Genomic DNA, 19,064 nt, shown 5'->3' with positions numbered 1-19,064 from the left:
ATTTGGAATTTACTATAATGATATTACGTTTGCCTTGTTGTTAGTATAATGATCACCATTTACTTGGTCGGGACGTTTTTAGAACAAACACAAAATTATTTATGAGTTTGAATGTTAAGCTTAATACGTGTGCTCCAGCCTAAGCATATGAGTCGTCGCCAATATTTATTGAAGGGATCGTTATAGGTATTTTTATTGAAGTTTTATGTTTTATTTTCGATCAAATTAACCAGATCAACACGTAATTCGGTGACACCAGGGTCGCGATGATATATGATAATACAAATTCGTGATGATATGTCACAATCAAAGGATAGCATTTCTTTTATCTTGAGTTATTTGACAAATATTTCTTTGCAAATGATCTACAAATGCCCAAATAGTAAAAAATGTTATTTCACTTGTTAACAAAACTATTCTCTCAAACATCGCTTCTTTAATTCAGGGAATTATATACTTTTTGTAATAAGTATATGCTTTCGTATATGCCTCACGCAGGAAGTCAGAAGTAAAAAAATGCAGGCATAACTGAAGGTCAATAAGATCGAAAAAAAGGTCGGATGCTGATTGAACGGATTACCTGACTGGGCTGATCGTTGATCACTGATATAAAAACGGGGTGGCAGAAAATTAACTCGCAACGTCTAATTTAAATAATCGATTTAATGAGTTTACAAAAGTTACATTTGAACCCCGAACATTGGTCCTCTTAAAGTCCCTTTGATTACTTATTTCATATTTAGCATTTTATGACACCACATGAATTATCATCCAATGTACTTTGTCTTATTCAATAGTGTATTTCAAAGTGCAAACTATTGTCCCTGGATTTTTGATTTCCTGAAGAACAGCTTCCACAACATTGATATGGCGTCTTTCCATCATGGAAATGCTCATGCAAGTACAGCCCCAACCTCATTTTAAACACATTTCGACAATGACGGCACATCAATTCTTTTGTAGATTCCTGAAATAGTTTATTAAACATTTGCATGTTCGTAATATATAGTGGCAATCATTTTAAAATCAGACCCTTTTTAACCTTAACATTGGAATTTCAAAAAATGTATCGAGTTTAAGTCTTATACAATGCATACCGCTTAAAATGAAATCGCGCAATTTAATTGTGTTAAAACACGGATACCCTGCACTTAATCTTAAGATCCTACCTTAACATTCACCATCCGTAAATGCCAAATTTAAAGGCTGAAGCGGGGTTAATCATTCCCCATCTTGTTTGGCTAACAAAATACAGCGATCACGTGATAATCCCCTGTGTAGAATGATAAAATGTCCATGCCTACAAAATACTGTAAATATTTGATTACAAGTTTATATTTTAAAATTACAATTATTTTGAAGATATGATAGACTTTTTACTCCAAAAGCAATGGTGTTGGACAAATTAAACTTATCCGACCTAGACCAAGTCAGAGCTAAAGAAATTAGGCACTCGAAGCAATATGGCGGCCTAGTTGCAGTGTCTGCGCCAAAAAAACAACACCTGCGAGAACTTTTGACGCATTCTGCTTAAATACTTGTGGCCAAAAGGATGATTCATGGCGTGTCTGATAAAAGTAACAAGATGATAACTTTTGATTAATTCCCTACATCCGAGAATACACAGCCTGTCGATCAAATTTATTTCCGAAGAATTAAGACTGTCTCTTTTGGTGTGTTTTCAGGGACACTGAACATTGTATTTGACTTGTGAGCAAGGCTTATATTGCCTCGAAATTTGAATTATAGGTGCTTGATTTTACATTTTTAACAAACACGTGCTAAAGTCATAACAATTATGATAGTTATCATTATATTCGTTGGTAACTCGTCATGTTCTTTACATTTGCTATTTTTAGATCGATCAGACCGGAAAAGACTTTTAATAGTTGGTAGGTAGCGTGATGAAGTGGCCCCTAACCAAGATTGTTCAAATTAGATCCATTGAGTCAAATGTTGTCCCGCTCCAGGGGTCACAAGTTCTCTTTATCCTTATACAGCTAAATTTCCAGAATTGCTTGCCACAGAGCGGATATATTTGGTTTGTAGGGTCATAAAGTGGCCTTTTACTAAACCAATAAAGTAATGACCATTGGGTTAAAGCTTGTAACTGATAGACCCAGACCCTTGTTATTTGATAAGAAACATCTACATTTACTACTTACATTAATAGCAACACATACCTTCCTTTTTCAAACAATAACGTTCTTTGCATCAATACTTTAGCCACCAATGACCTCCATAGCTAAATGAAATTTGCATAGCAACCAAACTTCCAATTTTCATAACAACCAATGATATGAATCGCAAGCAAGGGCTACTTTAGCAGTCAGAGAAATTCGTAGGGTGTACGAAGCAACCATTGACTTCCTTAACCACTTCCTTCTAAGAAGGCTACTAATAGCTACACCAATATAAACCAATGACTTTCTTCGCAGTCCATGACTTCCTTATCAATCATTGACTACCAAAGCAACCACTGTCTTCCTTAGCAACCGTTTACATCGTATTAACTACCACTAAAGTTGATCTCACTTAAAACGCTTAGGCAAATAAAAACAAACAATGACACACATCTCTTATAAAATAACAACTGACATAAAACATGCAAAAATAAACCCGAATTAAGAATGACAATTTGCTTGGTATTTTCCTTTTTTTTTTCGTCAATGTCCAATACATTGACAATGAAACCATTTTGATTGTATTCTTGAGTTGGATCAAATTCAATGTCACTGTTACTTAAATTATAAGTTGTGTCCGCCCAGTAATCTTGGAAAGTATTCCCAGATTTAATTTAAAGGTAATATGTATGGTGTATGTGAAAAACTTTAGAATATATGATGAACATGAGAGTAATAAAATGAACATGTTCACTTAAAGTTTAAGCTTTACTGAGTCCTAGTGTGTTTTTGTTTAAAATGATAGGTGTCTTGATATATTAGTATGTAGAAAACACTTTTTAGCAACAAAATTATCAACATCAACACGTTCAGCTTAAACCTGAATACATATATGTGCCATTTTCGGTGTATCCTAATCTCATTCAAACTGATGGGCCTTTTTATTGTTAATTATCTGTTGAGGCCGTTTTACAAAGTTCTTTGCTATTTTCAGTTTTAAATTTCTTAGAAACCTGGAAGTCAGAAGAATCAAAGAACAGAAAAATGAAGTATTTTCCCTTTGTACGGTTCAATATTCAGCAAACACAATTGTCCGTTCGTGCAATGTCAAGCGTAGTGTGAATTAAGCAAATATTGCACAAAATCATACATAAAAAACTTCAACTTGTATAAAAAAATGATGTTTTGCTTGCAAATGTCATGGCGACTCATTCGAATCTACAAGTTATTGTGAATTATCTGGAATTCCAAATTGTTTTTTTAACATGCCAGCCGTTACGAATACCCATTTTATACATACTAATGCTATGTTATGAATCATTTTCGTTTATCTGAATTTAACAAGAAAATATTCCAACATCCAAGTTACACACTTTTTTAACACAGGTATCATGGTATTAATTCATGACAGCAAGTTAGTTTTATTTTGTTACATGTTAGGACTAAGATGTAATTGTAATTTTTGTGAGAATCAAACTTACAACGAAAATGTGCTACTTACTGTGCTATTTCAGATAACAAAATCGCGATTCAAGTGTTACCTTAAACTTTCAATCACAGCTGAATATCGGATGAATTTTACTCTTTTGCTTATTGCAAAAATTTACAGTTTTATCAAACATGATAATGCAAACGGAATTAATCGAATGATTTTACGTTCAAAAGTGGGCTTAATTATATAATTATCAAAGCCAAGTGATGCTAGACAAAATGAAAGTGTTTATACTATATAATTTATTTTCTTCGTACAATTATGATAATTATCCATACAATTGACATAAGCAATTCCAAATATGCATTTATTTAGAATGTAAACATTTTTTATCAAGCTATCACAAGACACAGATCGGTCTTCTTTGCAGTATTGGTATTATTGCTTAAAAAGTACGTACCTAAACAACTATTAAACCCTCATAATATCATACGAGATTCATACGGGGTGTAAAATTTATTAGAAGTAGGCGGGTTCTGGGGTCCTTCCAAGTTAGGATCAAGGGGACAACGCCCCTTGTGGTCTGTTTCCTGATTTGGAGCGCCACCCCCCCCCCCGACCAAAAATGAGTTTAAGCCATTTTAATCACAAACATCTAGTCTTCTGATGTATTGTTTTCATGTGTATTCTCATTCAGAAACATATTTCGTATCTTTAGTATAATGATAACGTGTGTGACTGTGAATCATAACATAAGAGGTCTTGAACATTGTACTGATTCTGAGTATGACAGTAAGGCCTAACTAATGAACCTTATCAAATTCAGATTCAGTATCATATTAAAGATGCCTTGGCATATGCTAGCAATACCTCCTTATGATATCAGTACTTTATTTTCTACCGCGACTGAGATCTATGCTTCCTCACAGTAAAAAAATAACTAATTTTCTCAAGGTGGGGCAGAACTTCTGCTGATTTATTACAAACTGTTTTTTTTTTTTTTTTTTTTCATTAACAAACCTAGCGCAGCAGATTATCGTTTTTTGGAGTTTATTCGGCGTTTGCAGGACATAGTGTTTTTCTTCAGTTTAGTTTTTATGGAACTATTTAAGTATAAGTTTTTACCATCCGATGAGATGGTGAGATTCGAACTTACGATAAAAAAGTCCATGTTTGCTTATGTTTTAGCTTTTCTTGATTAATTTTCTTTGTAACTTCAAGTTCATATTTTTTCAATATACTGCTTATTTGTACAGTTGTGAAGTAGAAATAACGCCAAATTATTAATGTGATAGTCATGACAAACATAATCATACTCAAATTATCGAAACGGTATTTTCTATTTAAAAGCAAACCCGAACAAAAAAGTTAGTTTAACATTTCCCCCACCTCATCCAGTAGCGTGCAATCTAGTATCTCGTTCTATGAACTGAACAGTTACATTGCACAAACGAAATGAAAAGCAGTAATTTATGACGAAAGAACCGCTTGAGACATTCCAAAGTGCGATGCTTAGGAAAAAACATATGTCCACGGATTTTCCATAAGTTACTTACCTTAGCTTTGAAAACCAGATACGAATACCAGCGTTTCATTTCAATTGATGAGTTTGGTGTTACATCAGACTTAAACTTGAATCCCTCGAAAATGTTAGTACTCCAACGTAATTCAACCTTTTCAATAATAGTATGCCGTATATACAGATATTCAAAACCAAGTTCATAGACATAGAAATTTAATCTTTGATTGAAAAGGTATTTGTAGTTGATATATTATAATTTCAAAATTCGTTTTCCCATTCACTGTTTTACCAAATTTGCCAGCTGAACTGATAGACGAAATGATAAATGTATTTTGACCGTTATATGGGATTACAATCCTGATGAAATGAAGCGAGAAGCAATTTATCATCCCCGGGAAAATGGTCGAATGAAACCAACAAATTAATATAGTTTTATGTGCTATAAAAGCGAGCTTGATTTAACGATTTGTTGATGAAAATAATCGTGGTAAATAGAAAACTCTTGTTCCAATATAATAGATAAAAAGGTTGGACCATTATAGTTGAATTAAGACTGGATTGAAATGATATAAACGTCATTTGTGGACATAACGTATTAATTCATGACATACTTAAAATCTTAGATCATACATTTACAAAATCAAGAACGAGTTGATATCAGAAAACTCAACATATGCAACAACTCAAAACTCAAATGCAATAATACATATATTTATTATAAAGAATGGTATGAAAAGGGAATATTATACTTAGAACACATATTTGACTTCAGATAAAATGAAAACTACTCTTATGATAAAATGATTATTTGAAATATCAACAATTAACCTACGAAAAACACACTTTATGAAATCCAATCTTCCAACGTTCCAAAAATAACTCAATTAAATTAAAACAAAAACAGGTGTGGGAAAGCTCTGTTATTAAAGTTTTAGCCTGGAAATAAATTTACTCCACGATATTCATTACAACAACTGTTATTTGAGCATAGAAGCAAAAAAAACAGAAATACAAAGGAATATTCACTCAAATGCAAATTATCCAACACTTATTTATGCACCCTGTGTTCTAGCAATGATAAAAAACTATTATACACTAATTCTGGAAGTACCATATACTGCATTACCTATAAAACAAACAAACAACTTCAACCAAAGGAGAACCATATATCGAACTAAGTCTAATTAGCGGTTATTTGAAATGAACGTAAGTTGTAGATATGGCAGTATTTCCGTCATAACATTACTCACGTTATAGTTCAAATGTTGTTCAAAATATCGACAGATGATTCCACATTTTCTTCATTTTGAAAAAAGATACTTCCAAGTAAGAATTCGTATTGAATGTGAAATAGCCAAAGAGGAAACTAACTAAATGCCCATATAAAGAATACCATTATGCCTCTCATAAACACATAATACCACATATTTAGCAAAAATAATAACAATTTGTCCTATGTTGAACCTAATTGATTTTAAGATTATGATCTTTCAAAAGTTTGAAAAAAGCATTATTTTATGAAAGGTTCTTAAAAATGCAAAATATTTGTTTGCTTTGTTTTTGTATTGAATTTGTTTTGCTGAGAACTGATTAAAGAATAATTGATCAATACATGACTATCTTATGTTTCACAACTGGATCTGCTTGGTAAGTAAACAATGATGATTGAAGTGAAATTATCCAGTATATTGTATAATGTTGATATAATAATTAGTAATGCAATTAAATGAAAATAAGGTGAATATAAACTAATATGCTATTGATAATTAAAATTTTGTATCGGCCACTAGTTAATAAATCATTAACAAAGAGCTTACAAAGACATTTCTCTGAGTGATAGGATACGGAAATCCTTGTTTGTATGTTTTAAACCATATAACAAGTATGAGATCTATAAAATGACCTCAAAACGACCCATTCATGTTATATTTTTGTATATTGTTACGGTCTTATAGGTTCAAACCATTTCAATCCTATTAGCAGAAAATATATTTTACGGAAATACATTAAACTCCTAATATCAAACATTGCTAAGCAAAACCTAAACCTAAGCAAATGATATTCACATATAAATATGACCCTAGTATCAATTCGCCCATTTCATCCAAAAATAAATCTAAATGTAGGCTTTAAAATGTTAATCAGTGAGAATACACCAAATTTTAACAATGCAATTGCATGTCCTGTGTGTGGTTTGTGCCAACATAGGTTTGAAGTATATTTACATAAATTCGCACATTTCAACCAAACAGGAAGCTCAAATTCTACTTTTGAATGTTTACTAAAAAAAGATGCATCAAATGCTTAACAAGGTAATTGTAGGTCCTGTGCCTGTTAATAAGTGATCAGTTTGGCGCCAAAATATGTTAGCGATTTATTTAAAAATACAAATTACCACGCACGATATCAGTTCAAGGCAACAGAACAAACAAGTCCGTCTCTTTCAAAGACTAATATAGAGTGCATTATAGTACAGATATTTCATCGCAAAAAGATTAAATAACATTTAAATGATACGCAGTTAATCTAAGAGTTATTGACAAGCATGCTACTTTTTTTCTCAGACTTTCTGCTCTCGACTCCGAATTCTTTTTGAAATCTCTTTGGAGTACATTCAATTTGAATATCGACAATTCGTTCAGCTCATGAACTATCTTCCCTTTTTAATGCCCGATTCTTTCAATATTCTGATTACTTTCTGTTCCGATATGTCGCAAATTGTCCGAAATGTTTCATTAACATTTGTACGCTGCAATGAAAAGAGGCAAATCTACGCTTCCTACTACCATATTTAGCACTACACGAACACCCCGTGATTTCACGCCAATATGCCTACGCCAAACGACAAAAAAAACTCTAGCAGGCGACAATTCGACTATTTTGACACGGTAAAAAATATTCTTAACTTGATTGTATAGCATTTACCTGACATGTCTTATAAAGTAAGAAGTGAAGTTATAACACATGTACAGGGTTCATATGTATTTCTAAACTGTATTAAACGTTGATGAAACAATTATCCAGAAGGTTTATGCAACTGAGTATTTATATACATAGCCATGATCTGTCATTTGGATTAAAAGAAGTGTCTGTCCTTGCATAAAAATAACATAAATTAATTGAACATGTTATTTGGTTTACACAATATGTATTTCCTTCTTTTAAAAATACCACAAGTCTAAGCATAATAAGAGGTTTTAAAAACATTTTAAAGTACTATGCATTTAATATTGAGTTGAATGAACTGTAGTAGATGTGCAGTACTTTTTTTGTTCTCTCTATACATACAATTTCCACAATGTAAGCACTAAAACTTATCCAGAAGCTATACATCTGTTCTACATACCGTCAGTGTCATTTTTATGCCAACATTGTGTTAAGCATTCTCTGCTTCTTCTAAAACTCTCATCTATACGGATTCTCATACCACTGTCAAATAACATGTACATTAGCCCCTTGAGATGATCATTTCAGTGCATTCCAATAACGCGCTGTAGAACTACAATAAAGAATCAAAACTTCGACCTTTAGAACATCAATTTACTGTTTCTTTTGGAACTGTACTTCAAAATGAAAGAAACAATAGTATGTGTTTGTAGTACACCAGTTACAGAATGTTACTTATGTAAGGTGAGCAGCTACCGATGAATTGGTTTAGGAAAGCAAATACAAACAACAACTATTTCAGAAGTATAAAGGTTAACATATTATCATTTAGTTTATTAGCACAATCAATAAAACTATTTTCATATCAATGATCCAGGCAGAGAAACTTAAGCATCACGACACACGTATTTTATTGAATACATTCCATTTAGTAATAACCCTGCCAACGATTTTGGTTTATTATGTATATACCCAGCAATTGGGTTTTCCTTTAAAATACCAGTATCAATGGCCTTATATTGAAATCGTGCTCTCTTTATTGTTTGCTGTTTTTAGACCAGAAATGTCCGAACAAAATATTTACTTATGCAATGGCCGAACGAGCCCATGTTTATAGCATTTCTCATTAATATTTATGTACTGTTCCTTCTTGGGTGATCCTGTTGCACCGTTACAAGTTTGTTTATCGCTTTTCTGACAAGTTCTCAAGTGATTCGGATTAAGATTTTCGCAAAAGTAAGCACTACTTTATCTGTTTATTATGAAGTTCCTCCGATTTGTGTTTATAAATATTCTCTTCTATAAAAAACCCATTTTCCTCTTATAAATAATTTTAGATGTACAACGTTGACGGAGAATAGTTTGTGTATGATATCACATTTAAACTGTGTTGTGTATGTGATAAACATACAATAATAATTTAATACAAAACATACTCTTTATTCGATGTTTACTCTAAAAAACTAGTAATTCATATAGTACACCTGTATCGAATATGTCATGTTATTGAAACGTTTCTTAATTCAGAATATTTTCACCCGTTATGATTAGCATACTCATTTGTGTTGCCAATTTAATGTATAAAGTAAATAAAAGCTATGAATTGAAATGATATGTAGTCGTATGTATTAGTTCGTCTTGTGGTTGGAGTGTCTTGTGTCTTTTAACTGCGTCTCCTTAAAGTTTTACCTAAAATGCTTTAAAACATAAATAAAAAAAATGTTTAAATGTCTGAGAGCAGTTATAAAGACTTCTGACAAAACATCAGTTTGCTGTTTTTCATCTTCACCTTCGTAAATTGATGTTTCATGACGAAAAACCCCATTTTCCTCAAATGTTAGTAACGTTCTTAGCAAAAATACCGTAAATATTAAAAACTGCAATATTATATTTTAAACCAAACTGGGAGAAATAGCACTAAACGTGAACTGCAAAAAAAATGAATGGTGAAAGAAAAAAGCGGAACACATTATTTTCGCCAGCATAACTGTTTTCTACAGGAAAAAAGCCATACAGTAGTCATTCTTCAAGAAATGACACTAGTTATATCTCCAAAGAATTTTGTTCGTCTCTCTACAAGGTATCGCCACTCAAATAACTTGTGTTTCGTGTATGTTAGACATTCGAAACAGTCACGTGTCAATAGTTTACGTGTGATGTCTTCTTTTGACATCACAAGCATACTAGTATTTATGCTTTTTGATGTATTCATAATTACTTCTTTTTGTGTTAACTGACGACTACTTGAATACAAGTAATAATAGTGTATTTATTTTGATGTTTTATTTATATTCATAAGTGTAAACATTTACTTTATAATCACAATGTAATTATTTCAATTTTGTAAAATCAAATACATAGTTGCACATTAACAGATCATGGCACAGAACTTTTCTAGTGGACAATAGACAATGAGATCGATTTCACATGGTGAACAAAGATATCTGTATATATAATTATGATCCTGTAAATGATTAATACCAATGATATACGACTGCTGACAAAAGATCAGGTCGCAGTTTTTTCATATCTACGTTCGAAATTAATGTTTTAAGGTAACTAACGCTTTAAGAAAAATGCATAAAACATCATTTTTTAAACATAATGGGAAATTCTGCGATCTCATATGTATCAGCTTATTGTGGTGTGAACTTCAGGGTCAACGAAAGTAGCTATTTGGAATTTACAATAATGAGAATAAATTTGCCTGGTTGTTAGTATAATGATCACCATTTATTTTGTCTGGACGTTTTAAGAACAAACACAAAATAATTTAGAAGGAGTTTGGGTTTAAAGTATAATACGTGTGTTCCATCCTAAGCATATGAGTCGTCGCCAATATTAATTGAAGGGATAGATATAGTTTTTTAATGAAGTTCTATAAATTATTTTCGATCAATTTAACACGAGTGTAATTCGGTGATACACGGTGTCGCGATAATATATATAAAATGCAAATTCGTCATGATATGTAACAATCAAAGGAAAGCATTGCTTTTTTCTGGAGTTGTTTAACAAATAGTTCTTTGCAAATGATTTACCAATGCCCAAATAGTAAAAATGCTAGTTTCACTAGTTAACAAAACTATTATCGCAAAAATGGCATGCTTTCGTATATGCTTCACGCAGGTAGTCAAAAGTCAAAAAAGTAAAGCGTGCGGACATAACTGAATGTCAATAAGATCGAAAGAAAGGTCGGAGGCTGATTGGGCGGTTGACCTGACTGGGATGATCGTTGATTACTGAAATAAAGACTGGGCACTTCAAAACTAAAAATTCACTCCCACCGTCTAATTTTAAAAGTCGATTTAGCGAGTTTGCAATAGTAGCATTTGAACTCTGAACATTAGTCCTCTTAAAGTCTCATTGATTACTTACTTCAAAGATATAGCATTTTCTGGCACCACATGAATAAACATCCAAACATCAATGTCTATTTCAAAAGTGTCTTTCAAATTGCAAACCCATGTGTCTGGAGTTTTGATTTGCATAAGAACAGCTTTCCATAGCATTTGTATGGCGGCTTTCCATCGTGGATTTGCTCATGCTCGAAAAGACCCGACCTGCGTTTAAATCAGACCTTTAATAACAATTCGTTGGGTTTACCAACAAAAATATGCTTCGGCGAACCCATCTTATAATGTTTCGCATATTGTGTCGTAATGGCATTGGTCTTATTGTACATGATTGCCCCTGTCGTTTAATGTGACTGAAATTGTACTGTGATGTGCTTCGGTTTATGTCCTTACAAAAAGTATATTTTCAAATCAATTCAAATAGCAGATATTGGTTCTCCGGGAATTAACTTATTTCAAGACATGAATTCCGTCAACGAAAGAAGCCTTTTACATTTGTCAACAGGCATACGTATACGATCACATGTACATAATAAACACATACATCCCGTTGTGTTGAATGTATGGTGATCAGACCCTGAAATAAATAAAAAGTTAAAAAAACATATGAATCTGGTTATGAAATTTAGTTGTTTTAAAAATATCATTTCATCTTGAAGAGAAAGTAGACATAAGATGTAAATGTCGCAAATAGGTTAATTGAAACATCGTTTGAACATTTTACTTATATTTGTTTTTGGACAGTGTACACACTTTGATATTTGTCCAGAACTGTTGTTAAACACCGAACTATAACATGAGTCTGATAACGAAGGATACATGTGCAGAGTCAACATTTGTTTTATATACCTGCTTTTGCGCTAAAACACATGGAAAACATACTTATTTGGACAAATGTACGAAAAGAAATAAAATCTGTATCAAGTTTGGCCTTGTATTAAGCATGACTCTTACAAAATAAAAATCACGCAAATAAACTGTGTTACAATACGGGTACCCTGAGCTTATTCCTAAGATCCTACCTAAACATTCACATCCGTTATGCCTAAATTATGGGTTAAAGCGGGCGAATAATTCGCCATCTTGTTTTGTCGATATACTTTTAATAATTGATATAGAATTAAGATGACAATATATTTATCTAACGTGTCATTTTTACTATTCAATCAGTTTAAAACACATATAATGAATGCACTAGTATAAATAAACTTTACTCAGTGAGTAGGGGGTGAGGCTGAGTACAAAGATGTTTGAGGAAAAAGTCAAAGTATGGTTGAACATGTCAGAGACCAATGCAAGCAATAATCTACATACCATCAATACATTTTGCACGAGTTCTGTGTCATCAGTTTGTTGAGTCCAAGTATATCATATAGTATTGAGAAATGGCGAATTCAATAATCAACCATTTAAAGGTTTTCTTAAATGTATTCCTGTCGTCATTTGGCCAAAAACTGCTAAGAAATTTGAATAAACATGTGTTGTCATTGGTACACAACTATATCCATCCACAAATACGTGTGTTTATATTTTTTACGTTCTACCAGACAAAACGCTTTGTTATTGATGCTCTCTCACTTCGATCTATTCCGTGTTGTAAAAATACAAAATAAGTTTAAATATAACCTATTATGCTCATAGATATTTAGTTTCAATATTAAGACAGACTGTGCATACATGATAAAAAAAATTAATCATGGTTAAGATATCGTGCATTAAGCCTAGTTTAGTTTTTCATTTCTAAAATAATTAAGTACGAATATTAATATAGAGGATAATATAATAATATTATTATATATATTATAATGATAATATATAATTAAAACCCCAGTAGAGTAACATTTTACTGACCGTTCCAAGGCGGTACCTAACAATTCTTGATAAACACATACCAATTATATATATATATATATATATATATAGTATTTATGCACTGTGCTGTTTGTAGAGTTTTGTGCTGTTTTGTGATTTTGTGTTATATGTCTTTTGCGTTTGCCCATTGCCACTAAACCGGGTTTATGTTTAAACTTTTTTACTACTGAGCATGTTTGTGTAGCTTTTTGCATATATATTGTGATTTTTTCCCCGTCAAAAAATATTTATCAATTTCCCTCGAAAACTAATTGTATATGAAATGTATTAAAGAATCCCAATTTCAGAAAAGGGTTACATTTTTATTCACGATATGTGGGGAATGACAGAAATTTGTCTTGGCATGCCTTGCCCCACATCGTGAACAGACATGGTTAAATTTGCAGCTCGCTCACGAGCATTTCCCTTTAAAGTCAATGCAAGCAAATCGGGAGGCGATCGTGTTCGACCTATTTGGTTTACCGGGGCCAGTCGATTTCCCTGGAACATTTTAACATACAACGCCACTACAGATTATTATTTATTTTGACCATGATGACGGAGCTATGGCCTGTCGTAACCTGAATTGCTTGTCATATGAGCGCCATGCTAAGCCACCTTGGCGTTACGCGCCCTCTCAAAAGTTAAATATTGCTTGGAGCAATTCATTTTTCAATAAAAATAATCCTTAAATCTTTTGGTTTGGACTTAATAGAGCGATCTAATGATATTAACAATACTGATGTTCCCTGGTACAGTGACACTCGTTGGATCATAATCAATACTTTAACAGTGTATGGCTTGCCTTTATTGATGTGTGATCTATGATGGCGTAGCTTACCGTTATAAAACTGTATTCGTTTACTAGATGAAACTCAAGTTCACTAGGAATTTATATCATCCGCACTTTTCTTCTCGCGATGTTTACACGTATTAATCCTTAACCACGCTATTTAAATGTTAAGCAAGGATTTTTTATAACTTATAATAACCATGGTTTCACATTCAAGTCGGAAACCTCCCGAACTATATCCATTTTTTTGTAACTGAAATCAAAAATATATCGCCATAGTCCCTGAATTTGCGAGCACTGTGACCTTGATTCGCGGCAATTTTATTTACCTGGTAATCACACGATTTGTGCGTATCTGCAAGGCTTTAACGTCATTTATGCTACTAAATAATCACTGGAGCAGCTGATTTTAAACTCGCAAAAAAATGTCTTTAAAATAGATAAATCCACCGCGAAAAAGCATGAACACAGCAAACAACGCCATTTTAATATTCCCAAATTAAATAGAAATCCACCATATTTGCCAAAACAACATCTTTTAAAACTCACCAGCCAACCCGTCTGCTATGCACACACTTCACCAATGGCAGTCACGTGACCTGAATTATTGTAGTAAGGCAAAGCAAAATTACTATTGGGTTAACATGTCTCAAAGTCTTAGTGTCATAAAAACGAAATAATTGGATGTTAATTTAAGTTTAGGCACATCCACAGATATTGCAAGACAGCCTTTTTTCAGCTGCCCTTAAACATGCTTATAAATGTACAAAATGATTATAGAGGAAGGGACATCTGCTTTCAAGTCATCTAGAATGTTAAGTGTCCAAGAAAACACCCGAAAGAGACACTTTTGTCTTGGATATTAATTATACTATCATCCACTACGAGTAATTCTACATGATAAAATATCCATGTCTACACAATACTGTAAATATTTTATTACAAGTTTTGGAAATTGATTTTTTTTTCTAAGATATGTTTGACTTTTTTCCAAAACGAATTGATTGAAATAGTGTTGGCCTGAGTAAAAACGTGCCGACAAAGACCTTGTCAGACCTAGCGAGTCTAAAAAAGGGAATCAAAATGGCAGTGATCCGAAATTGAATTATAGGTGCTTGTTTTTCATTGTTTTAACAATCACTAACCTGCTAAAGTCGTTATAATTATGACAGTAATATCATAATTACTCTATTCGTTGGTAAGCCGCCATGTTTATCTGCATTTGCTCTTTTTCTATCGATCCGACGATTCAAGTTACAGCGATCGATCACATTCTATATTTATATCTAGATCGATTGACTTTCGATCAGCTGTCCAATCTAGAGTCGATCACCTTTCGATTGCATGCTCACACAGACGTCTGCGTCTTAGTATACAAAGAGTTGGATCCTTGCCGAAAAGGTTCCACGTTCTAAGAAATTCTAGATTCACTAAAGCTGACGCTAAGTGCTAAGGAAATGTTGGATAGAAACGCAGCAAACACAGAACGCTATATAAATCATAAGTAAAAATATTTTATGTTTTTCAATGGAAATGTTTTAAGCGACTAACGCAGATCCCTTCCATAGCAAAATATACCATTATCCTAACCGTTTTATTAACGTGGATGGCGGCTGACCGTCCACCGTCTCCAAACCAAAAGAGAAGGGCACATATATACAAATCCACAACACATAGCTTGATCGTTGTTTTTTCCCAAAGTATTAACATGGTCGCGTATTTGTTTGACCAATAGCTACATAAATGATAAATACATGCATACTACATGTATACGAAGTCTTGAATTAACATTGAACAAACGCCGCCCAAAGCCAAATTGTCCCATGTAATGTTTAACTTATGACAGAAAAAGCCAAATGGCCACTGAACAAGACAATGTCAAATAATCACAAGTGCTGTACTGGAGGCACTAAAAACACCAAACCTGTAAACGTGTCATTCAATTGCATTGCTCATTTTTAAAAGGGCCAAATGTGTATATCACAAAATAGTGATTTGCCGTTTCAATTGTGTTGGTACATATGTTGACAGATCATCATTCGCTAACCAATCAATAACATTACCCTTAATGCTATTTCCATCCAAGTTTGGCATGGGTTTCTGTGGTGCCAGAGATAACTGAGATGCCAGGGGTATTTGCGGCGGCTGCCTTTACCGCCATTCATGTGGCTGCTCCTCTTCTTGCACATATTCTACTTTTTCTTCCCTCTTTTTTCTCTCTCTAGTGCGTCCTCTAACCGGCATTATAGAGTAAGCCGTTTTGAATTGTGTATATTTATTATAAAAATAATAAAATAAGTCAAGTTAACATCTAAAAGAGCTTCTTTTTTGGATCCACATAACACGAGTTTTGCAAAAAATAGAGAGATTCTAGATTCATTCATCGGTTAAATCTCATTTAAAAGTGTACCTTAAACAACTGAAAAATATCCGGAACCAGTCCGTATTAACTTTAAAGATAGCGACCGAGTATTCCGATTTCTTAGCAACGTAAACAACAACTATTTAATTCAATCCCGCGCAACTAATAAAATTTATTTATAATAAAATATTACTTTATTGGCAAAAAATGCATTTACGAAGATACATGTATATACAAATTCATAATATAAAGCAATGTTGTTGCTTTTTATATTTCATTTATATATCTTGAAAGCACTAATCAAAGAATAGTGGCCGGATGTATATTACCTAAGACATAACGAAATAACATGAACATACACTTTAAATGACCGCTTATCACCATGTAGACGCCACGTGAGATTTGTATGTAACCAAACGTTAAAATAGAATACCAGTACTGTTTTCATTTTTTTCTGCATATCACATGTTTTAACAAAACAAAACACATTACAATACAGTGTGGAACATGCATGATTTTTAAATCATAAACTTTCAAAATATTAAAAAGAATGGTTTTGTATGAAAGGTTGTTATCACTGCAGGATAAATGTTTACATTGTTTCTGTATTGAAATTGTTTTGTTGATTAAAAAACTAAAAATATTTCAATTCCTATATAAATACATAATTGCTTAAAAATATTTCCATGTTTCAGAGACAAGGAAGAGTTTGGGAGAAAGTAAGTAAACTTTGGTTATAAAAGTTAAATTCTTCAATATATCTTAACAAAATTATTAAATATTTAGATTGCAATTTAATGAAAATATAGGTTAATCGAAAATAGTTTGACAACTATTTACTAGGTATTATCGGCCACTAGTTTCCCATTTACATAGATCAACAGATAGGACTATAAGCATATTCCATGGCCGAGAGTGAAGATAGGTTCATCCCAACCCGAGCGTAGGGTGTTTAGCTGAAACGAAGTTAATCGAGTTTCCGTAGAACACCCTGCGCGAGAGCATGAAAATACACTGAAAATGAACGCTTTTGACCATATCAATGCCGTGTGAGTCGTTTATCTTTATTTATCCAAACTATTTTTCTCACTTTTTTTTCAAAACGTGTACATCCAGGAGTCTCAGGTTTTCGATTGACGCTGACGTTTTCTTCTCTGAATCCGCAAATCCTAGAAATTTGAAATTTAGCATTTTGTCTTTTTAGTGGCATTTTTTCAAGTTTGTTTCGAATTATGTCCCCTGGGTAGAAGCTGACACCGTTTCAGAAGTCAAAGGTTTTCTATAACTGACCTTGAAAATCTTCTTCTTTGAAACCGCAGAGCCAAGTATTTTGATATTTTGTATAAAACCCTATAAAGCGGACTTTTACTACGATTGTTAAAATTTTGTCATTACGGATCAGAGCTGGTCCCAAGAGGACGCTAAATTTATATATACTTAGTTGTTGTTGTTTTCTTCAAATTGTTCATCTCTGAAACCGCATTGCTCGAACCTTAAATATTTTGTTTGAAGCCTCTTGCTGAGATAATAAACCCTTATAGTTTAAATAATGCCCCTGGAGTCAAAGCTGGCACCGTCCAATGGGTGTCAGGTTGTCTATGTACTTATATAAAGTTTCTCTGAAGCCGCAAAACAAAGACTTTTAATAATTGGTATGTAGCCTGATGAAGTTGCCCTTAACCAAGATTGTTCAAATTAGAATCCTTTAGTCAAATGTCGCTCCGCCCCAGGGGTCTCAATTTTTCTATATATTTATACATCTTTATTTTCACAATCTCTTGCCACAAACCGTAAATATTTGGTTTGTAGCGTCATGAATTGGTCTTTTACTGAACAAATAAGGTAATCACCATTGGATCAAAGCTTGTAACGCCCAGTTGGTAGGCTATCTATATAAGTATTAGGGTAAAGTTTTGAAACGTTCTCTGAGACTGATATACCCAGACCCTTGTTATTTGCTGAAAACGTCTACATTTACTACTTACATCAATACCAACCAAAATCTTTTTTTTCAAGTAATGACTTCCTTTGGAAGAATTGGCTTAGCTACATGAAATTTGGTTAGCAACTAAACTTCCTATATTCATAGCAACCAGTTATGTGCTTCGCAACCAAGGGCTTCTTTAGCAGTCAGATAATTTCTTAGCTTTCTCTTACGTCCCTAGCAACCATTGACTTCCTTAACCACTTCCTTCTTAAGGACTGGCTACCTCCATATAAACCAATGACTGCCTTAGCAGTCCATGACTTTCTTATCAAACAATGACTACCAAAGCAACTACTGACTTGCTTAGCAGCCATTAACATCTTAGCAACTACCATTGAACTTGATCTCATTAAAACGCGTAGGCGAGTTGAAAATAAACAATGACACATATCCGTTTTTAAATAAGTACTGAGGCTATCGGTAATAAAAAAATGAAAAAAAAATCGTTAATTAAAAATGACTATTTGCTTTACTTTTCCTTTTTTGATCGGTCGATGTCCATAAGTTGACACAATGACATAATTGGTTTGTATCCTTGAGTGGGTTTGATCAAGGTCAATGCCACTGTTACTAAAATTACAAATTGTGTCCACCCAATAATCTTTGAAAAATGTCCATAGATATAATTAATAGGTAATATGTAAGCTGTATACGAAAAGATGATGACTATGACAGGAATTACGAACATATCCCCTAAAGGTTTTTATTTTACTGAATCTGAATGCTTAAAATGTGTTTATATATATTTTTAT

The 19,064-nt window shown here is 32.9% G+C and overlaps 1 protein-coding gene across 1 annotated transcript in view; it reads left to right on the top strand.

Annotated features, from left to right (window-relative positions):
• The window catches only part of LOC128224088 (uncharacterized), a 90,737-nt gene that overhangs the window by 55,180 nt on the left and 16,493 nt on the right, over window positions 1–19,064 (top strand). Inside the window, exon 7 of the mRNA XM_052933743.1 lies at window positions 17,021–17,044. Within this exon, the coding sequence (XP_052789703.1) occupies window positions 17,021–17,044 (24 nt within the window). The remainder of the gene's footprint in view (window positions 1–17,020; window positions 17,045–19,064) is intronic.

Source organism: Mya arenaria, chromosome 17, assembly GCF_026914265.1.
Source record: "Mya arenaria isolate MELC-2E11 chromosome 17, ASM2691426v1".
NCBI classification, from domain to species: Eukaryota; Metazoa; Mollusca; class Bivalvia; order Myida; family Myidae; genus Mya; species Mya arenaria.
Note: the sequence above shows the minus strand (reverse complement) of the source record. Positions and strands in the feature narration are given on the sequence as shown.